The sequence below is a fragment of the Leucoraja erinacea genome, chromosome 13 (assembly GCF_028641065.1).
Source record: "Leucoraja erinacea ecotype New England chromosome 13, Leri_hhj_1, whole genome shotgun sequence".
NCBI lineage: Eukaryota > Metazoa > Chordata > Chondrichthyes > Rajiformes > Rajidae > Leucoraja > Leucoraja erinaceus.
In genome coordinates this window covers 25,946,435-25,970,165 of record NC_073389.1, presented here as the reverse complement: position 1 = coordinate 25,970,165, position 23,731 = coordinate 25,946,435, and the positions used below count along the sequence as shown (strand labels likewise).

The 23,731-nt window shown below is 40.3% G+C and overlaps 1 protein-coding gene across 2 annotated transcripts in view; it reads right to left on the bottom strand.

Moving 5' to 3' along the window:
- The window catches only part of kdm6a (lysine (K)-specific demethylase 6A), a 195,270-nt gene that overhangs the window by 31,742 nt on the left and 139,797 nt on the right, over positions 1 to 23,731 (bottom strand). The window contains exons 10-18 of one of the 2 annotated variants that reach the window (XM_055644641.1): positions 22,241 to 22,367; positions 20,851 to 20,949; positions 20,509 to 20,728; positions 16,221 to 16,355; positions 15,534 to 15,680; positions 13,850 to 13,948; positions 8,629 to 8,736; positions 6,475 to 6,885; positions 1,459 to 2,231 (exon numbers count right to left, since the gene is read on the bottom strand). In XM_055644641.1, the coding sequence (XP_055500616.1) occupies positions 1,459 to 2,231; positions 6,475 to 6,885; positions 8,629 to 8,736; positions 13,850 to 13,948; positions 15,534 to 15,680; positions 16,221 to 16,355; positions 20,509 to 20,728; positions 20,851 to 20,949; positions 22,241 to 22,367 (2,119 nt within the window). The remainder of the gene's footprint in view (positions 1 to 1,458; positions 2,232 to 6,474; positions 6,886 to 8,628; positions 8,737 to 13,849; positions 13,949 to 15,533; positions 15,681 to 16,220; positions 16,356 to 20,508; positions 20,729 to 20,850; positions 20,950 to 22,240; positions 22,368 to 23,731) is intronic. The other variant, XM_055644642.1, reaches the window with a different exon arrangement.

Sequence of the window (23,731 nt, the reverse complement as noted above, 5' to 3'; positions counted from 1 at the left end):
CTCTTTTTCCACATTTTGTTACATTACAGCCTTATTTTAAAATGGATTAAATTCTTTTTTTTTAGCATCAATCTACACGCATTACCCCGGAATGAATAAGCAAAAACAGCTGTTTAGAAATGTTTGCATAGTAATTAAAAATAACTGAAATATCACATTTACATAAGAATTCAGACCCTTTGCTAAGACACTCAAAATTGAGCTTAGGTTCATCCTGTTTCCATTGATTATCAATGAGATGTTTCTACAACTTGATTGGAGTCCACCAGTAGTAAATTAAATTGATTGGACACGATTTGGAAATACACACACTTTTCTATATAAGGCCCCACAGTTGACAGTGCATGTGGGAGAACCTTCCAGTAGGACAACTATATCTGCAGCACTCCACCAATCAGGCCTTTATGGTAGAGTGGCCAGACAGAAGCCACTCCTCAGTAAAAGGCACATGACAGCCCGCTTGGAGTTTGCCAAAAGGCACCTAAAGGACTCTCAGACTGTGGGAAACAAGATTCTCTGGTCTGATGAAACCAAGATTGAACTCTTTGACCTGAATGCCAAGCGTCACATCAGAAGGAAACCAGGCACCACTCATCACCTGGCCAATACCATGCCTACGCTGAAGCATGGTGGTGGCAGCATCATACTCTGGGGATGTTTTTCAGCGGCAGGAACTGGGAGACTAGTCAGGATCGAGGGAAAGATGAACGGAGTAAAGTACAGAGAGATCCTTGATGAAAACCTGCTCCAGAGCGTTCTGGACCTCAGACTGGGGCGGAGGTTCAACTTCTAATAGGACAATGACCCTAAGCACACAGCCAAGACAATGCAGCTGTGGCTTTGTGACAAGTCTGTGAATGTCCTTGAATGGCCCAGCCAGAGCCCAGACTTGAACCCGATCCAACATCTCTGGCGGGACTGGAAAATAGCTGTGCATCGACGCTCCCCATTCAATCTGCAGAGAAGAATGGGAGAAATGACCCAAATACAGGTGTGCCAAGCTTGTAGCATCATACCCAAGAAGACTCAAGGCTGTAATCGCTGCCAAAGGTGCCTCAACAAAGTACTGGGTAAAGGGTCTGAATATTTATGTAAATGTGATATTTCAGTTATTTCTTTTTAATTTGCAAAAAATTCTAAACACCTGTTTTCACTTCTTCATTCTGGGGTACTGTGTGTAGATTGATGATAGAAAAAATTATTTAATCCATTTAAAAATAAGGCTGGAACGTGATAAAATGTAGAAAAAGTGAAGGAATCTGAATACTTTCTGAATGCACTGTAAATAAATTCATAAAAGGCAACCAATTTAATTTAAGCATTTACAGGTGCATGTTTGTATTATAAAATGAACAATCATTTTTACCAACTGTACACAATTTTTGGGATCCATGAATTCACCAGTATAACAGTAATATCCAGTATTTCCTTTTGTAATGAAACAGAAAGCAAGATTACCTGCATGCCTTTAACACTTCTGTTGAACTGGGGTATATAGACACAGAAGTTGAAGATGCAAGTTGAGGACTAGATTTGTAAGTAGTTAATGGTGGGTCCATTTTACAGGGACTTTGGGAGTCCTCCCCCACACCTCTTCCATTGACAGTATGCCCCAGTCCACTTTGAGGGCTGTTAAGGCTGGTAACACTATGAGCAGTAGTTTGTTCAGTGGATTTAGGAGATGGTGTTGCAGTAGAAACCGCTGAGGATGGCGAAGAGCCTACTGAATTCTCAGTCTTTGTGTGAACAGCTGGATGGATGTTGTTAACTTTATCACAAGACATGGAACCCCCATTATTATTGGGTTTCTCCATCAACAAGGCCGAGAGCTGAGGATTGTCTGAACTAAGTACACCTGGTGACTTGGACTCTCCGTGACTTGAAACAGCATTTGCTATCGTTTGATGGACATGATTAGGAAGTCCTTCCACGCCGGCAGTGCTGTTAAGTGTCCCTCCAGAATGCCTGCTTGTTTCAGGCACTATTGATGCATTTCCTGAAGGCTTGCTCTCTTTGGTTAAGGTAATGCCTTGTTGTCCACCTGAGGTAGCAGTATAAGAGGAGAGGTGATTGAGAGCAGCCCCCTGTGTCGTTAGTGAATTGCTAGGCATGGCAGGATGTCCAACCTGATTCTGAATACCAGTGCCAGCTGCCTGGAAATGCCCAGTGGAAGAGAGAGGTCGTTCACCATTAGGACCTGCCAAATGTGAACTCTGACCTTTGTTCAGCCCCTGAAAGAGAAACAAAAGACATTTAATGGATTACAACACAAATTCCAATTTATTTGGACGCACCATAATTGCAGGAGGTATGATTAATGTAATTTATTGGGATTCATCAGGAAAAGGAAGAATATAGATAGAAGGATTTAAATAAAATCAAAAAATAAATGAGCACAGAACTTAGAGGTTGAAATAAACTGTGGATGATCAAAAGGGGTCAAAAGAGCCGACACAGAGATGGTTGGCGGGGGGGAGGGGGTTGTTTGAGGAGAAACCAATAACAATTTCAAGGCACAATTAGGCCTGTTAAGAAAGTTAGATAACTACAAAAAGAGGCAAAGTTCACCTGCAGACACAATAAGAACATGTATGGAGGGGAATAGAAGCATTTCTTCTATTTGCCTGTTTAAGAAAGAACTGCAGATGCTGGAAAAATCAAATATAGCCTAAAATGCTGGAGAAACTCAGCGGGTGAGGCAGCACATAGGAGAGAAGGAATAGGCGACGTTTCGGGAAGGGGAGGAGAAGGAAAGGAAGAGGCAGACAGTTGGCTTGTGGGAGAGCTGGGAAGGGGAGGAGAAGGAGGGAGAAAGCAAGGACTACCTGAAATTGGAGAAGTCAATGTTCATACCGCTGGGGTGTAAACTACCCAAGCGAAATATGAGGTGCTGTTCCTCCAATTTGCACTGGGCCTCACTCTGGCAATGAAGGAGGCCCAGGACAGAAAGGTCGGATTCGTAATGGGAGGGGGAGTTGAAGTGCTGAGCCACCGGGAGATCAGGTTGGTTATTGCAAACTGAGCGGAGGTGTTGAGCGAAGCGATCGCCAAGCCTGCGCTTGGTCTTACCGATGTAGAGCAGTTGACACCTGGAACAGCGGATGCAGTAGATGAGGTTGGAGGAGGTGCAGATGAACCTCTGCCTCACCTGGAAAGACTGCTTGGGTCCTTGGAGTCGAGGGGGGTGGTAAAGCGACAAGTGTAGCATTTCCTGCGGTTGCAAGGAAAAGTACCAGGGGAGGGGGTGGGAAGGGACAAATTGACCAGGGAGTTACGGAGGGAACGATCTCTGCGGAAAGCAGAAAGGAGAGGAGATGGGAAGATGTGGCCAGTAGTGGGATCCCGTTGGAGGTGGTGAAAATGTCAGAGGATTATATGTTGTAAGCGACGGCTGGTAGGGTGGAAGGCGAGAACAAGGGGGACTCTGCCCTTGTTACGAGTAGGGGGATGCGGAGTGAGAGCGGAGCTCCGGGATATAGAGGAGACCCTGTTGAGAGCCTCATCTATAACAGAAGAGGGGAACCCCCATTCCCTAAAGAATGAGGACATCTCCAATGCCCTGGTCTGGAACATCCCATCCTGGGTGCAGATGCGGTATAGACGGAGGAATTGGGAGTAGGGGATAGAGTCCTTACAGGAAGCAAGGTGTAAAGAAGTGTAGTCCAGATATCCATGGGAGTCAGTGGGTTTGCTTGTTCACTGAATGAATTGATGAACTATTTAGGTACGTTTAAGAGTCAACCATATAATGTGCCCGCAGTTACATTGAAGCAAATTTCCTCCCAAATGCAGTAGATGGGATATTCAGTTATAATGGTCCGGGATGGGGGGGAGAAATGGGTCCGTTATTACCGATCGTAAGGTTTTACCATTGTATATGTAGTAGAAACAAACATTGCAGTTGTTGGTTAATACACAAAAAGACACAAAGTGGTGGAGTAACTCAGCAGGTCAGGCAGCTTCTCTGGAGAACATGGATAGGTGACAATTCAGATAAAGACCCTTCTGCAAACTTTCAGTCTAGAACTGGGCCTGGAATCCAGGTGAGGATGGCTCGGGCCTGCTGGCGGCTGGGGGAGGGGCAAGGATTGGTAGATGGTCGCGGCACGCGGGTGGTCAGACTACAGGTGAGGGTCAGCTGTGGTGGCGGCAGACACAGCTTCAAAGTGGTCGAGGAAGTTATGTGGGCCAGTGGTGACGGCGGAACATCCAGCTTGGAAGTGCCACGGGTTGTCAGTGGCGTGGGTAGCCAATGCTATAAGCCACAGCCAGCTCTCTAAGCGCTGGAGAAGCGGGACGAACAGAGGGTGGTGTGGGCTGTCATTGGCAGGTCAGTCTTCTATAACCAAAATCAGTTATAAAGAAGTCTGTTAAAGCAAGGGTTTACTGGAGAACGATTTAGTAATTTTGTGGACACTGACCAGTAAATTCCAGATTATTAACTAGATTTAACTTCCACAATTTCTCAGGTGGGATTTGAATTTGGGCTGCTGGATTATTTGTCCTGTAATTTAAGCGCTGCATCACCGCCATCCCCAATACACACAAGACAGGATGAACAGGAAAGCCCAGGTGAGGTTCTCTTTGCAGACTGCCATAGAATAAGGGAGATAGAAAATGATGAAGCCATAGTTGCCATCCGGCAAGTTGCTGCCAGATTGGTAATCAAGGTATGTGAAAAAAGTACTGGGTTGTGGCTGAACCATATTTATGGAAATTAGGGGTGCAGAATTTTGAATAAAACAAAAGATGGGACGCTGGCCATTAAAAGCACTTGAGCAATCAATACCTTGATGTAACCAAGAGGGGTGAAGTAACACAGATTTAAATTTGATTTTATTCTCATTTATATTTTCCTTATGACACAGATAAAGGCCAAGCCAACTCTCCAGACAATCCCTGAAATTAGTTCTCTCTCACATGTCCATCAACATCCCAACCATTTACACCAGCATGATTTTGGGACAGTGGAAGAAATTGGAGCACCAGAGGGAAACCCAAGCTGCCATCGAGACAACCTCTGAGATTAAGATTGAACTCGGGTCAATGAACAAGACGCGTTATCAGCTGTAGCACTAAGCAGTCCAAATTATTTTTAGGATTGCAATAGAAAAAAAGGTAAATCCTCCCCTAGCATGGATTCTCAAATATTCATCAGGCTTTCCAAAGAAAACCTGGCATTGGTTCTAGGGGAAAAGGGCAGAATCCTTACCTGCTCCCCATTTGGATTAATTTATGGCTGATATAATAGGTACGGTATACTAGAGGAAAACTGTAAACTCTGTTAACATGGATTTTTGGTGGTATTGCATCTAATTCTGGCCACTGCGAGGAGGTGCAGAAAGATTTGTTACAATGGTTTAAGGGTTTCACTTACATGCTTAAATTGTGGTTGTTTTCCTCTTAGCAAAAGAAGTGAGGGGAGATTTGATAAGAATGTAGAAGATCATGACTACTTTCGACAAGGCAAATAGGTGATTGATTGAAAGGTGCAGAATAGAAACAACCCCTTTGGCCCAGTGACCATGCCAGCCATCGATCACCCGTTCACACTAGTTCCATGTTATCCCACTTTCTCTTCCACTCCCTACACATTAGGGATGGACAGCACCCAACGTCAGGATCAAACCCGGGTCTCTGGCTCTGTGAAGCAGCAGCATTACCGAGTCATGTTGCAGCCATTAATTGGTTCAATGTCCAAGGAACATGAATGTAAAATCTAAATGTACAGTGGACGTAAAATAATCTCCAAATGCAGAATGTGGTCATGGGCTTACATTTATTAACTGTAAGGGTAGTGAATATGGAACCAGCTGTGTTTTCAATATAAAACTAGACAAGCACTTCTGAGAGGGTCAATATAAGGTTTGGATTAAAAAACGTGTGAATTTGATATACAGTGAACGACCAGAGAAGTTAGAAATCTGCAATACAAATAGAAAATATTGGAAAGAGGAAGTCGGGCAGTAACCGCGAAAGGAGTGGTACCAGAATTGAATTGTTAATCCCATGTCTCTTTCCATAAATGCTCCCTGACCTCCTTAATATTATCAGCATTTTCTTTTTTTTTTTAAACAAACGTGATTTACAGGATTGGTTGGCTCAGTGATAAGGTGAAATTGATGAGCTTGGTGACATAGAAACATAGAAATTAGGTGCAGGTGTGGGCCATTCGGCCCTTCGAGCCTGCACCGCCATTCAATATGATCATGGCTGATCATCCAACTCAGTATCCTGTACCTGCCTTCTCTCCATACCTCCTAATCCCTTTAGCCACAAGGGCCACATCTTTCTGTGGTGTAACAAATCCAAGATTCTAACAACAGGAAGTCCGCACTTCAATAATATCACTTGGATGATATCCCAAACCAAAATATCCAACTTTACATCAAGCTAAACCACAACAAGCGGGCTCAACAGGTTATGGAAAAACTAAGAAAACAAAAGACATTGTTATGTTAAACAGTTCCTCACCTGAGTGGAGTTAACAAGTTGGTTTTTCCACGGCTCCTCCGCGCTGCTGGTCAGGTTTGTGCGGTTTTGAGGTAGAGTTAGTGCGTTTTGCTGTAGGTAAGGCACATTTCCATTGCTTCCACTTCCTGTTACATGATTATTGCCTATAGAAATGGTGTCTGTATTACCCAGCATTCTCGTAGTGCTGCATGTTACTGGGCCTCTGGACGGTTCAGCAGGAAATGGTCCATTAGCCATTGGTTGTCCAGTAAGGGCAGGACGGATTCCAGACTGAACAATGCGATCAGGCACTCTGGTTAGAGTGACGTGAGGCTGCTGACCAGAAACAGAGTGTGTAGGCAGTGACGATCCAAGCGTTGGCCCATTGGGGATTCCCGCCGGCCGTACCTGAGCAACTGTCGCCTGTCTCATCTGAAATATTTTTCAAAGTAAATAATTTTAATATTAGACTACATGTTCACATGAAAAATATGTAATTTTATCAAACTATCAATTTAATATTTTTATGATACTGTAAGCTACTCTGGAAGGTCTTAATATGTATGCAAGACATTTAAGGTTACAAATTCATCTGAATGCCTTAATTCAATATGTAGCGAGAATGGGAATGATGCACCAATTATTTACTTTTAATAATCTGTTTAGATTATGTTTCCAAAAACATGGATGTTTATAGGATCATTGGCTTCTGTAAATTGTTTCTAGTGTGCAGGATATAACTAGTGTGCATAGGTGATCAATGGTCGGCGTGGACTTGTTGGGCCGAAAGGCCTGTTTCCATATTGTATCTCCAAACTAAACCTAAAGCCACAATGATTATTTAAAAAGGAACTCCTTCTTTATGATTTACCTTAAATAATTAACAATTTAGGTATTGAACCAGGTTTGGTTCATGGAAAATTTAGGTTTTGTTTGGCCAACGTGTCATGCGTTCTCCACAACCAACCTAATTCAATCATAATGTAAACACAGGCGTAAAGATTATGCCATGATGTTTAAAGTGAGAGGATGGAAAGAATTACAATTAATTTCCCGCAAGAGTTCAGCTGGCAAATACATGCTAAGGAGATTCAGATAAGAGCAAGAAAAAGTTGCACACAAAAGACCTCAGATGCTGGTTTACAAAGAAAGACACACAATGCTGGGAGACAAAAATGCTGGAGAAACTCAGCGGATGAGGCAGCATCTATGGAGCGCAGGAAATAGGCAACTTTTCGGTTCGAGACCCTTCTTCAGAAATCTGAAGAACGGTCTCGACCCGAACGTTGCCTATTTCCTTCGCTCCATAGATGCTACCTCAACCGCTGAGTTTCTCCAGCATTTTTGTCTACCTTCGATTTTCCAGCATCTGCAGTTCCTTCTTAAACACACAATGCTGGAGTAACTCAGCGAGTCAGGCAGCATCTGTGGTGGACATGAATAGGCAACATTTTGGGTCAGGACCCTTCTTAATTTGTCTTTATGACCCATTTCTATTAATATTCCTCACTTCTGCAATTGTGGAAACAAGACTACATCCCATGATTCGAAAGCAAGTAAATTGGGAAATCTAAACTTTAGAGATACAGAGCAGAAACAGGTCCTTCAGCCCACCGAGTCCACGCCGCTCACTGATTACCTGTGCACTAGCATGTTCCTACACACTTGGGACAATTTTACAGAAGCCAATTAACCTACAAACCTGTACATCTTTAGAGTTTGGAAGGATACCAAAGCACCGGGAGAAAACCCATGTAGTTACAGGGAGAGCGTACAAACTCCAGACAGACAGCACCCATAGTCAGGATCGAACCCGGGTCTCTGCTACTGAAAGGCAGCAACTCTACCGCTGCGCCACTGTGCCCCTCGGCCAGAAATTTGACAGTAGAGTCAAACAAATTAAGAATTTAAAATGACAAATTTAAATACCTTGTGTTAAAAATAGGTCACGAAACATGAAAAATACAAGTAAAGATAGTGAGAAAGGAAAAGACTGTGGTATAAAATGTAATTTTCTTTGAAGCAGCAATTTAGTTTGGAACAAAAGATTAATATTGATGTCATAAACCTAATTTTGGGAATAGTTATCCAACTGTTTCCAGCTTTACTTCCCAGCCTGAGAACATTAAAATGCCCGTCCCATGCTTATTACATCAAAGCAACATATACTCTGACCTGCTGCTGGTGTTGTCGCATTGAGGCAAGCTGCCCCTCAAGCTGTTCCAGCATTTGAAGTTGAAGCTGATTCAGGTTTTTCCTGTTAGCACGCAACTGCTCCAAAAACTGGAAAAGTTCAATTGGTTTAAAATTACTGAATGTGCAGTAGACATCAACATATACAACTTCAATCAGGGTGATCACTAAAAGAATGATGAATCATTGATACTATTTTTTTACTTCACTAAATTTCAAAATATAAAACAGCATTAAACTACTAACAAATTATTACAAAATAGAAGTATATGATGACTTACATATTTTGTGTTCCATTCATACGTTCATGTGGAATATATGCCATTGAGAATTACTAATTTCTGTATTTGCATCGTTAGGTCAGATGCAAGAATTGTACAGCTTCTACTCAAGAACCTCTACAAATGTTTTAGTAATATCTTCACAAAACATGCAAATAGTGTATTAATGGACATTTATATTTTTCATTTGATGCTTGGTTACAAAACGTACAAGAAACAGGAAAATCTAAATTGCAACAGAAGTGCAGCATTTGATCCAATATATTCTAGTCGGAAACCTGTTTAATATGTTTGTACAATGCAAAATCCATTAAACTGATTAGTTGCTTTTTCGAGCACAATTTTTCTGCAAGGAAACTGCTAATTAAATGTCTATCTTCAACTCATCTGGTCAAAGAAGTCAAATAAGTTCACCATCCAGGAGCCCACAGCTGCTCTATACAGATGCCCTCCAAAAGAAACAAAAACATAATTTGTGCCACTATTATCTCTTCCCACTGCACCCATAAAGTTGTGGGCAATCCTTCTTCAAAACCATTTTTTTGCAGCATTCATGTCCAAAAAGATATAAAAGATCAAAGAGGAATCAAAGGTAACACATGGGCAGAAAAATAAAAGAACCGTACTGTGTAGGAGGAAAGTTAGAAATAGAAGCTTTTGAGTGCAGAAAGAGAGGAACTGTGATGAGGGAAAAGAGGAGCTGCCGGAACTGATGGGTTATAAAACAGCTACATTTTCAGTGGTTATCAAAATGCAAACATGCTAATGTTATGTGATTGTTTGATCTGAGTTATTTACTATTTACATCAATGACTTGGAGGAGGGGGAATAGATGCACGGTATCCAAGTCCGCCAATTATATAAAAAGATGGAAGGGCATGTTGCGACTCTGCAAGGAAATATTGATGGATTGACTGATTAGTGAAAACTCGACAAATGGAGGGAGAAATTGATTCAATGAGAAAGAATGAGATTATGCCCGCTGGTAAGAGGAACCAAGAGGCAGATTGTCTACATAGAAAGAGACCGCAAAATGAGGGTCTCAAACAGGGGGACATTGTTTCAAAATAAGGGACTGGTCATTTAAATCAGAGGTGTGTGGTAATTTCGTCAGAGGGGAGTGAGTTTGAGATTCTCCTCCTCAGAATTGTGGATGCTAGAGTATTTTTGGTGAAGGTCGATACATTTCTGAAAGATTGAGAATTGAACGCTCTGGTTACTGGCACCAAGTTGAGATCTGTAGTAGATCAGTCATGATCAAACTAAATGATGGGACAGGTTTGAGGGGCCAAGTCGCCCATTCTGACATTTTATTGTGCTCCAAGCAGAAGCCATTCTTACTAGTACATTAAGAACTGGCTCTTGATCTAAAAGGGTTGAAGTTCTAAGTTACCTCAATGCAAATGGATCATGTCTGGCTGTTTCCCGATCTGCATTGTACAGACTCTCAAATGGACAAAATTCAATGAGTCACGAGAGAAGCTTAGGTATTTTTTTACATACATAAACTAAAACTTATTTTGCATCTCCTTATAAATTCTAACTATAATAATCCAACAAAAAACCATCAAATTCAGATGGAATTTGGGATATAAAATACTTCCAGTGACAATAATGTATGTAACCTTGTTCAAAACTCAGTGCCTGTTTAGGAGTACAAAATACAAAAACATCTTGTACCTGGATTTAATTACTTACATTTGTGTTTCAGGTTAAAATATATTTTAAAAATCAAATCTTTTTACAATTTATATTATACTTGCATTGTGCATTAACAACACTCAGTGGCATTTAAATGGGAACATTTGATTCTCAAGATTCTGCATCAGCAAAATCAAATTTTAGGCAAATTGGTGATTAAACTTAAATGAGCACAATAGTAAGAATTTATACGGGCACTTGATGAAAACCAACACGGAACTGCAGCAACTGCCTCATTAAATTTAAGACCAAACATGGACTAATGAAGCCTGGGGAACAACATCAGATCTCGTTCTTTAATTCCCACTAATCTGTGTGTTTCTGAAATGAACAATCCCAATGCCCTGCTTGAATATTTATTGACTGATCTGACAACACAGTTGTCAAAATTCCTTAGATAGACAGAGTGCTGGAATAACTCAGCAAGTCAGGCAGCATCTCTGGAGAAAATGGATGGGCGACGTTTCGGGTCGGGACCCTTCTTCAGAGAAAAATCCTTTCCAGCCATCCATTACCCAACAACTCACCATGCCCCCAAAACCAGGTCAAGCACAGAACATTAAATATCATAAACCACCACCACACACCCCTCCCTCTGGCTTCACATTTAACTGCTCTTCCCTCCTGATCCGATACCTTTCTGTCTCCTTTCCATCTCTAGCCTTTGCCACTTGCTCCACCCATCTGCCAATCAAACCACCCTCATTCTATCAGTTTGTTTATTTTATTGTCACGTGTACAGAGATACAATTAAAAGTTTTGTTGCGTGCTATCCAGTCAGCGGAAAGACAATATATTACAATCAAGCCATCCACTATGTAGATACAGGAAAAAGAGAATAATGTTTACTGCAAAAAGATATATAGTAAAGTCTGATTAAAGATCATCCAAGGATCTACAATGAGGTAGATGCTAGGGTAGGACTGCTCTCTAGTTGGTGATAGGATGGTTCAATTGCTTGATAACAGCTGGGAATAAACTGCCCTGAATTTGGAGGTATGCGATTTAACACTTCTGTACCTTGCCTGACGGGAAAGGGGTGACGAGGGAGTGTCTGGGGTAAGACTCGTCCTTGATTATGCTGATGTCCTTACTGACGCAGCATGAAGTGTAGATGGAGTCAATGGAAGGGAGGTGGTTTGCGTGACAGTCTGGGCTGCGTCAACAATTCTCTGTCATATTTTTGCAGTCTTGGATGGAGCTGTTCCAAAACCATGCCGTGATGTATCCCGTTAAAATACTTTCAACAGCATCTGTAGAAGTTGGTGAGAGTTGTTGGGGACAATGCAAACTTCCAAAGCCTTCTAAGGAAGTAGAGGTGTTGGTTTGCTTTCTTGGTTCAATATCCACAGATAACCAGTTTGATTTTAAAGCTAAACACGGCACTGACGTTTTATATATCCTTTAAAAGAAATTGTAAACAAATATAAAGGTAAAAACGCATCAATTCTTATGTGTTTCATTGATGCTTCCAAAGCCTTTGATCGTGTTAATCATAGAAAGTTGTCTGTTAAATTGAGTCAAAGAGGGGTGCCTAAATACATTGTGAGAATTCTGGCTTACTGGTATGCCCACCGGACTAAACAAGCAAAAATGGGGCAATAGGGTCTCAGCCCCATTTGGGGTTTGCAATGGTGTCAGACAAGGGGAAATGTTGTCCCCAGTTCATTTTAATCTCTCTATTGATGATCTGTCCAAGCAGTTCAAAGCCTGCAATACTGATTGCATGATTGGTAATACTCTAATGAACCATATTATGTATGCAGATGATCGTGTGATCTTTAGTCCATCTAGCGCTGGTCTCCAGCAGCTCCATACTATATGTTCTGTGTATGGTGTGGAACAAGATATTAAATATAATGCTGGTAAGAGTGCTGTTATGAACTGTAGAACCAAAGAGGATAAATGGCTAAAATTTACTGATTTTAATGCGTCTGATAATAATCTAAGTCTCTGTAATAAGGTAAAATATCTCGGACATTTTAGTACAGAACAAATGAAGATGATGAGGATATTTACAGGCAATGCCGTATGATGTATGCACAAGCAAACATTCTCTTATGCAAGTTTAGTGCGTGTACGCATGGGGTGAATTTGTCTGTTAAGAGCATATTGTACACCACTCTATACTGCACACCTGTGGTTAAACTACAGAAAATCAAGCTTACAGAGATTAAAGTAGCTTATAATGTTAGACTATTACTTCAGAGACCTAGATGGTGTTGTGCAAGTGAAATGTTTGTGGCTGCAGGGGTCAATACATTACAAACTGTCTTAAGAAATCTTATGTATACATTTATTTGCCGGATTAATGATTCTGAAAATGAAATCATCTTGGCCTTATCAAACATAAGGTTTAGCACCACACACTACCAATCCCAGCTGTGGACACATTGGTATAGTTGTCTCGTTGTCGGACACTGATTTTTTTAAATTCTTGATCTTAAACCATGTATGTATTGTGCTTTTGTATGTGATTTGTTGTGCTTTTGTAAGTAATTTACTGTGCTTTTGTATGTAATTTATTGTGCCTTTGTATGCAATTTATTCTATGTAATGTCTTATCTTTTATCTGGGCCTTGAGTCGGTAATAAAAGTAAGCATGGCTGGTTAACTTGCTAGGCTTTGTCCTGCACCTACCTCTCTTTTCGGCTTTCCTTCCCCCCCCGCACCCCCCCATTTCAATCAGAATAAAGAAGAGTCCCCACCCAAAATGCCGCCTGTCCATTCCCTTCAGATACATCCTGACCCGCTGAGTTTATCTAGCACTTTGTTTTGCTCAAGATGCCGGCATCTGCAGTTCCTGGCTCTCCATGAACAGGATTAACTTGTTTGAATTTCTCATGTCATGTTGCTAAGCTTGGAGTGTTTTTATTTAAAATTAATAATCTAATTCAGGTTATTATTTCTAAATGATTCAGTATCAGTCATAATTTTAAATGCATTAATACAAGTATGTCAGCAAATTGGCTACATGCCAGATATGGGAAACAGCCCATTTAGTCATATTTTCGTGGAAAATAATTCTTAAAAGCTTTAATATAAAGCAGATCAAGTAGAAAATAACAGTTGGATAAGATAACTGAATGTAATCACAGTGTGCTCGCAATACACATGCCTTATGATCATTAGAAGTTCCTTAAAAATATGCAAACTCCACAATTGCAAAAAGCACCGAATATAACGCACGAGTCCTTCACAATTAGAATGAAATAGTTTACCTGTAGTTTTTGAGGGGTTAGGTACCATGATGGAACTTGTTGTTGTACTGGATGGTGTGGTGCTGTGTGACCACCTGACCACACATCTGGAGCATTTAGCTGGAAATAGGAAAGAAACAATAAACAGTGTCGCAGAAAAATTAATGAACAGAAAAAGGAGCAATGAACTGAATAATTTCCAAACTCCAAATTCGTCACAGCCTGACTATGGGTACTGTCTGTACAGAGTTTGTACGTTTTCCCTGTGACCAGGTGGGTTTTCTCTGGGTGCTCAGCTTTTCTCCCACTTTCCAAAGACATACAGGTTTGTAAGTTTGTCCCCAGTGGGTAGGATAGTGTTACTGTATTGGGTGATCATTGAGCGGAATCAATGGGTCAAAGGGCATGTTTCCACGCTGTATCTCTAAAGTCTAACGTCTAAAAGCAATGTGGAGAAAGTGAATGAGGTGATTAAAGGATGGACTAAATGAGCTAATTTATAATTATGCACTGCAATCAGAGTATTTTTCTGCACGCTTTAAAAGTTAAGTTTATGTTACATGCATTATTATATGAGGACTTGCCAAGAAATAAGCAGTGTGGTAGTTGTAACACGCACAGAAAGATACACCTGGCACCTTAGCTTCACTATGACTGTTCCTTACAATTTCCTCCACTAAACGCAAGCATAGACCTTCATGTTACTGGTACAGCACTGTCTCTACCCCGTCCATTCTTCCCTCAGCCCACCAAGCTGAATTTTCAAGGATTTGTCCTGAACCCACACGTTTTCGTGAATCTCTGTCCCATCTTTCCTGATGCTCCCTTCAACTTGCATCAGATCCATCTTCTGCTGTCTGGATCCTCTTTCCATTATGTTGATGATCGTCCAGCTTTCCTGCCCACTGATACTTCTCCAGCAGTATCCTGACCTTTCAAATATGGTGTCATTATTCTTAAATGCTCCTTAGGAAAACCGGTTTATTCTTTCCCTCCAACAACAATGTTGCAAATCTATTTGTATCTTCCTTCAATTCCATACAGTTCCTAGTAAAGTCGTGAATGCAACTTTTGCAAATCGTTTACCTCTCATTCTTAACTTTTGTGCAGCTTTTGACAGGGTTAACCAAGTTATCCACTCTATGCCTCTTCCTCTCATTGGGGTACAACTCTTGCCAAACCATCAGCAGCAAGAAAGGTCTCCCATGCTTTCATTATTATCTCTTGAATTTCCATTTTAAAAGCAGCTTTTGGTTTAGTTCATTGATAGAACAAGGAAAGAGGCCGCTCGTCCATCCCAAACATCGGTCTCGTCATCATCCCACTCGTTCTAAGTTTTCCTACTTTTGCATCCACTCCCTTCACATGGGGACAATTTACAGAGGGCCAATTACCCAATAAGCTCCAAAGTCTACACGATGTGGGACGAAATTGATACACTTGGAGGAAACCCATGCAGTCACAGGGGGAACGTGCAAACTCCACATAGATAACACCAGAGGTCAGGATCAAACCTCTGTTTGAGAGGTAGCAGCTCTACGATTTCATATTAAACCAAATGCTTTACAAAAAAAAGGCTGATCATTGGGATCTTAACACTTTCATCAGTATTCAAAAAGCAGTTTTATATTTCCTCCTGTTCCTTCTGAAGTTATCAAACAATTTGACGAAGATTAAGAAAGAACCAAACCAAATGAACTACTACCTTAGTAGGACTGGACATCCTTTTCCTTTTAGCAGGACTGTTAAGGTCATCCACTTGATTAGAAGCAACCATGTGTAGTGGTACGGTCTGTTGTGGCTGCTGACTGAGGCCTACCGATGGTTCATTACTGTGATGAGGTTTACAAGCCTATACACAAAAGAAAAATATTGAAAATAAAATATGTAGAAATCCTGTCTACTTTCAATACCCCCGTTTCTTTCTGCTTTTGATTCCCCATTGATTTCTGCAAATACAGTCGCAATTTCAGAGTAAGTGTTGCTCGGATAATTTCTCATTCCCCTTTTTATTTTGACAAAATTGAATACCAAGGAAAAAAAGACACCATTTCAGGGCAACAGTTGTTACAACTTTCTATAAAGACAGCTTTATGTACAAATAGTGCAAAGTATTACATGCGATAGAATTGTTCAAGTTACTTCCCAATTGCTTGAGAAGTCGCCAAGTTTGATCTCAACAACTCTAGTTCTTTTAAAAGCAATTTGGTAGATATTATAGCCCCATATAATTGTAAACCCATGAACATATTTCTTCAAATCCTACCAATGAATGAGGTTTTGTGAAGTTACTGTTTTGTTTGTGTGGGTATATGTATTAGCCACTTATAAGTACCTTTAAAACTATAGAGCTAAAATGCTTAAGTACAATTGAGGTACAAATAATTTTCACCTGCTGAGCTGAATTCATGGCACCCTGCCTGGAGGTAAGTTCTGCTGGGATTGGTAGGCTCCATGCCTCCTCAATACTGGGAAGCATTTTGGTTTTACTTTGAAGGCTACCTTGTGGAAGGTTGCACAACTGGGCCTGTAAAAAGTATGTGATGCGATTATGTAAATGAAAGCTAACTGATCAATCATACAATCCACCTAATTGCTCTACAATCATGTAACACTTGTGGCTTTATGATCACACTAAAATTTCAATTAAACTTGTGACAGAACACATTGGTGTGAAAATTTTGCAACCTGCCCAGGTTTTATTTTTTTTGTCATTATTGCACTGGGTGCAGTGAAAAACAAATCATAAATGAGAGCTAGTTAACATACAAATATATGGCATTGAATTGTAAAATGCAGTATTTTTGTCCCCATGGTATGGTACATCAGAGTAATTAAAGTTTCCAGGGTTCAGCAGTGTAAATAATGCCCCCTTTCCTATTATACTAGTTAATGTTAACCTACATTTTTAATTATAATCTTTAAAAGCTGCAGTTTCCTAAAAGTTGACGTATTATGAACTTTCAACAATTTTTATGCATAATCTATTTGAGGACCAATCTCCTTAAAAATGCAGAACAGAATCTGAAACTCCATCACAAGATGGCCAGAAGAAAGGTTGAAGATAACAAAGACTGAAGCCCTGATTATATTTTCCTCAAATCCTACTCGAGGTTGCACAAGGAAAATACCACAGGGGCAACTGGGAAGTAAATGCCCCATGTTATTCTACATTTTAAAGATTCAGTTTTCAGAATGCGGGTGCAACTAGTAATCATTGCCCATCCTTAATTCCCCTCCAGTAGCTGGTGGTGAGCCAATTTTATTACTGCGGTCCTTCTGAGGAAGGTTTGCCCAACAATGGCATTGGGGGGGTGGGGTGGGTTATTTTTGGATGGTTCTTTCTGCAGATCAAATTAGCAGCATTTCAGCCAAGCTCTTGCCTGATCCTATAGCCTTTGCCACATCCAATATCCCCACTCCTTTATGATATCGTGCGCAGTCAAAATTGGTTGGCTTGAAACTGGTCGCTGTGATGATTGGAACCCCAGGAGGAAACCTAGATGCATCATCCGCTGGGCATTTCATGAACATGGTGGCAATTAATCCAGCCTCGTCTTTAACTCTACCAATCATTGGAAGATAAATCTAAATGGTTAAACAGGCTGAGGCGCTGACATAATTATTCTTGTATTTATAATCTTCAAGATATTCAAGCTCTGCTGCAGCTATTCAAAGGCCGGTTACAGTGCCCTCCATAATGTTTGGGCCAAAGACCCATAATTTATTTATTTGCCTCTAGACTCCACAATTTGAGATTTGTAATAGAAAAAAATCACATGTGCTTAAAGTGCACATTGTCAGATTTTATTAAACGGTGTTCTTATACATTTTGGTTTCACAATGTAGAACTTACAGCTGTGTCCCCCCGTACATAGTCCCCCCCATTTCAGGGCACCATAATATTTGGGACACATGGCTTCACAGGCGTTTGTAATTGCTCAGGTGTGTTTAATTGCCTGCAGGTAGAAGAGAGCTCTCAGCATCTAGTCTTTCCCCCAGTCTTTCCATCACCTTTGGAAACTTTTATTGCTGTTTTATCAACATGAGGACCAAAGTTGTGCCAATAAAAGTCAAAGATGCTATTATGAGACTGAGAAACAAGAATAAAACTGTTGGAGACATCAGCCAAACCTTAGGCTTACCAAAATCAACTGTTTGGGACATCATTAAGAAGAAAGAGAGCACTGGTGAGCTTACTAATCGCAAAGGGCCTAGAAAGACCTCCACAGCTGATGACAGAAGAATTCTCTCTATAACAAAGAAAAATCCCCAAACACCTGTCCGACAGATCAGAAACACTCTTCAGGAGTCAGGTGTGGATTTGTCAACAACCACAGTCCGCAGAAGACTTCATCAACAGAAATAGAGGCTACACTGCAAGATGCAAACCACTGGTTAGCCGTAAAAAGAGGATGCCAAGTTTGCCAAGAAGTACTTAAAAGAGCAACCACAGTTCTGGAAAAAGGTCTTGTGGACAGGTGAGACGAAGATTAACTTATATCAGAGTGATGGCAAGAGCAAAGTATGGAGGAGAGAAGAAACTGCCCAAGATCCAAAGCATACCACCTCATCTGTGATACATGGTGGTGGAGGTGTTATGGCCTGGGCATGTATGGCTACTGAGGTACTGGCTCACTTATCTTAATTGATGATACAACTGCTGATGGGAGTAGCATATAGATTTCTGAAGTGTATAGACACATCCTATCTGCTCAAGTTCAAACAAATGCCTCAAATCTCATTGGCATGCAGTTCATTCTACAGCAAGACAATGATCCCAAACATAATACTAAAGCAACAAAGGAGTTTTTCAAAGCTAAAAAATGGTCAATTCTTGAGTGGCTAAGTCAATCACCCAATCTGAATCCAATTGAGCATGCTTTTTATATGCTGAAGGAAAACTGAAGGGGACTAGCCCCCAAAACAAGCATAAGCTAAAGGTGGCTGCAATACGGGTCTGGCAGACCATCACCAGAGAAGACACCCAGCAACTGGTGATGTCCATGAATCTCCGACTTCAATCAGTCATTGCATGCAAAGGATATGCAACAAAATACTAAACATGACTACTTTTATTTGCATGACATTGCTCTGTCCCAAAAATTATGGTGCCCTGAAATGGGGGGGGGACTATGTATGAACACTGCTGAAATTTCTTCATTGTGAAACCAAAATGTATAAAAATGGCTTTTATTAAAATCTACGATGCTTAGTCAACAGTGGCACAGCGGTAGAGTTGTTGCCTCACAGTGCCAGAGACCCAGGTTCGATCCTGACTGCAGGTGTAGTCTATATGGAATGTGTACATTCTCCCTGTGACCATGACATGATCTGTAACTGGGTGCTGCAGTTTCCTCCCACATCCCATAGACACGCGAGTTTGCAGGTTAATTGGCCTCTGTAAATTGTCCCTAGTGTGTGGGATAGAACTAGTGATCGTTGGTTAGCCCCGACTCGTTGGACTGAATGACAACAAAGGATAGAAGGGCGAAGGAACCTACTCCTGTTCCCATTTCGTGAAACAGCTTTAACAACAACATCACAACACCATAAACCCTATTTTTCTTGGGGCTTGGTTTCATTATGTGCCACCAGTAACTAAGTTAAATTCATCCAATGTCGATTCAATTTTCATTAGGTGCTTGGATTTTGCCCCTCCCCTAGATGAAATAATCTGGCAGTACCAGGAACGGTTCAAACACAAAAGCTCAAAAATTGCAGATGATGGAAATCCAAAATATAAGTAGCAAACACTAACTACGCAGCAAGTTAGTCAGCTTCCACAGGGAGAGAGAAAGAGATGAAGGACCATTTTGCAAACCCATTTAAGTGATTGCCCTATTCCCCTTTCAGCTTGTCTGTCCCCCAAGATGCTGCCTGGTATGGCGCAGAAATGGTCCCGCTGAAATCAATCAATTTAGCATTGAGTGAAAAGCTAGTCCTGAACCTTTTTCTGGTTTAATGCTACATGAATCAGTTGCATCATTACCTAGCAGGCCAAAATAAAATGTTACCAAATGCATCTGTATAATGTCCTCAGACTATGAAGTCAAGCAAAGAAAGATACTGCAGCTTTAACGGAATTTTTTTTTAACATCACTTGCATTAAGAATGGCTGATGTAGAAGTATTGTTGTTGTCAGGTAGGACTTAAAGAAAAAGCAGAATAGCTTTGCACTTACGATACCATATAGCAGGTAATTCTAGCAAAATATTTAAAGGGTCATTCAGCAGCTTTCCCCTCCAATCAGATCTTGTGTAGAGGAAAGCAATTGACTGCTTTTCTTCAAACCTCCCAAATGAATATGATTTTTAACAGTGCTATTTTGTACAACCTGCTATGCGGTACTGCATAAAGCTAATTCAATTCTATACCTGATATTGCTAATTTCATTTTCAAAAATGACATTTAAGTAGGCTTCCATCATAATTAACCTTACAAAATGCTTCAATTGCCCATTCAAATTATATTCCTTGGAATTCTGTCTGCTTGGTGATTAACAAAATAACCATTTAAAATTCATTTGGTGATTTTTGGAAAAGTATGCTTATAATATGCAATATATTTGTAACATTCCCACAAAAAAATCTGATTTTTATAAAAAATCCATGAGATATTCCCTTTATTTTTTGAGGTGAATACAATTCATTTAGACACCACACCCCAAACCTGTTTACCTGTAAGTACTTTATCCTTGCTGTGAGTACAGAAGTATTACTACAATTTTTGCTCCTAGTTGCATTTATGTAACATTTAATTGCATCCTGAGGTTGATTGCAGGATTCATAGAGCGTCCCCAGGTCCATCCAGGCTGCAGCATGTCCGTGGTCTAATTGAACAGCACAGATATAAGCCTGTAATGCATCCATTGGCTGGTTCTGTTGTTGATACAATACCCTAAGACAGTAAACAAAATGGCAAATAGAACTGAACAGATGAAGATAAAACATCAAACTAAAGTTGCAGAGCTCCAGTGGTTCTCTCGTCCCATCCAGTTTTAAGCATCTGTCATCGCTTACCCTATTGAACACCATGTATCAGCACTTGCTTCTGACTTATCAATGGAATGCCTATATGATAAGAAGGCATCCTGAACTTTGCCAATGCTTGAATAACACCTGCAAGAAATATTTAATTTAATTATAAAGAGGAATAGACAAACAACTATGAGTTACCCGGTCAATTTAAAACCCAAAGCATTTTAAATATGGGGACAAAGTAGGCAAAATTATATTTTATTTTAAGACACTGCAGCAAATCTGTACAAATACTTAAGCAATGCAATGCAACTAATAACTGAAAAATACTTTTGAGTTTTGTGATATTCAAAATCAATTATAACACACAAGATGGACACTAAAGTTTTGACTGTAGATACAACCATCTTCAATCCTTGAATGACATCCTGTTATCATTATTGGAAAATAAATTATTGGGATTCAAGATCCTATACAATCAACACCCAGAGAACTTCTTACAGTACATTTTCATTCTTCACTATTCACTTCACATCCTTTCTCCCTCATTTATGTCCCTTCTATTAGTTATGTTCCCCTAGTTCTAAATCTGGATGCACTTTCACCTAATTTGAGTTAACTGACTCAAGTTAACGAGTTGTCACTGACAGGCATAATGATTTCCTCAGTCTTTTTTTCAAATTATGTTCCCAAATTCTTAAATTTGACCAGACATCCCGAGAAATAACAAAACACGTTTTGCAATAGACCACTAACACTCAACAGCTGTATCTTTGTTTTGCTCCTCAATTGCTTACTGTTATAAAGTAACTCTCATTAGTAAAGTAACTCTCATTAGGTTGTGGAACGTTGTCCATCATAGAGATTATCTCTTGCGGCTTAAAACAAACTGTTGTAGGAACCCAGTGGGTCAGGCAGCATCTGTGCAGGAAGAGGGATGGTCAAAAATTTGGGTCGAGATCCTGCATCAGGGCCCAGGAGAGTAGAGTCAAAGTTATACACCACGGATAAAGGCCCTTTAGCCCAACATGTCAATGCTGACCAAAAGTTGCTTATCTGAGCTAGTCCCATGTGCCTGCATTTGGCCCATATCCATCTAAAACGTTGCTATCCATATGTCCTAAATATTGTAATTGGATCTGCCTCGACCACTCTGGCAGCTCATTCCACATATCCACCATCATCTGTGTTGAAAAAGATGGCCCTCAGATTCCCTGTAAAGCTTTCATGCCTGACCTTAAAGCCATGCCTTCTAGTTCTGGATGCACAAAGCCATGCTGACCACACCTAATCAGTTCTTGCCTTTCCAAATGCAGGTAGATTCCAGTATCAGTTTTTTAATTAAATACCTTGGGTAAATAATCCAAACACCAGGCTTTTTGTTTACACCATAGATTCAAAACCTAACATTATATCAATACTTTATTTTTACCTGCCGAGAAAGTACCAGGATTGGCCAGAGTTCGGATCTGCCTCTAAAGATTTTTGGAGACATTGAATAGCAAAGCTTTCCTTTGTTGTTTTGTCTCCTAATGGCTCTACTGTGTGATGCATCCAGCCTGCAAAACAGGAACACTGGTTAGTTATATCACCGTTGCTGCACAGAAGAAACATAATTCATTCATAATTGCATCACATAATTCATTCTGCTTTTAATGCAAGGTTCCTTTTAAAGAAAGTAGTATTTCTCAATACTTTAGATAATAACCATGTGAATAGAATTGATATATCACAGCTTCAGAACTGTTGCAACAGGTTTGCAAATATATTTTCACACACAAATATTTTATCAATTTCCCTTGAACACTTTTCAGAAAACCAGACCTATCTGAACAACTACTTTCATGTCGCAAACAGTATTTCTATTCCTCCCAGAATGGAAACCACCTGCTTCCAAACCCTTTCAGTTGCAATTTAGACACGCATCAAGTGGAATAACTGAAGAAGGATATTATGTGAGTGTAACAAATGTCCAATGCTAAAATTTAATCGCGTTCATCTTTAATAGCACTAATAGCAAGCAGAGATATAGTAAGACATAACCATCCATTTTCATTGGCGTATTCCCAGCTGATTTAAAAGGAGGGAAAGGGATGCGATACTTTTGCAAAAATAATTCACAATTCTAACTCTTGTGAACAAATTAATTAGACTTAAGATTCAATCAAAAATAGGCATAAAGAAGATTCATATTTATCACTGGGTTTAATAACAATCTTAACTGTCTCATTCCATTTTAATTCAATATTTCATAACATGCAAAGAGAGCAATGTTTTCTATTGAAGTATTCTTAGATTTAAAGAAAAGGTGCAATTTTAAGAAAGTCACCACACCAACATCACAGTACCATTAATCTTTGAGAAATAGATAATAATTCCACTCCATATTTCTTCCTCCAGTCCAATTTATGGTTGATATCTTATATTGGCAACCAATCTATCCAAACCCGAATTGTAGGATTTTCAGCCTGGTGTTTAGCCCCTCCATGTGGATAGCTCAATTATAATCATGTATTGTCTTTCCGCTGACTGTTTAGCACACAGCAAAAGCTTTTCACTGTACCTCGGCACACGTAACACTAAACTAAACTCAAACTTTGCGGAGCTGGCTCAAAGGGCCGAATAGCCTACTCCTGCACCTATTGTCTATTACTCAAATTGGCAATAATTTAAAAACAGTATATATAACTCTTGAACGTGCATGCATAGCACAGTGGCCTCAACATGTGTAAGAACGAACTGCAGATGCTGGTTTAAATCGAAGGTAGACTTTTTCACACACAGAGTTGTGAGTCTGTGGAATTCTCTGCCTCAGAAGGCGGTGGAGGCCGGTTCTCTGGAGAGTTAGACAGAGCTCTTAAAGATAGAGGAGTCAGGGGATAGTGGGAGAAGGCAGGAACGGGGTGCTGATTGTGCATGATCA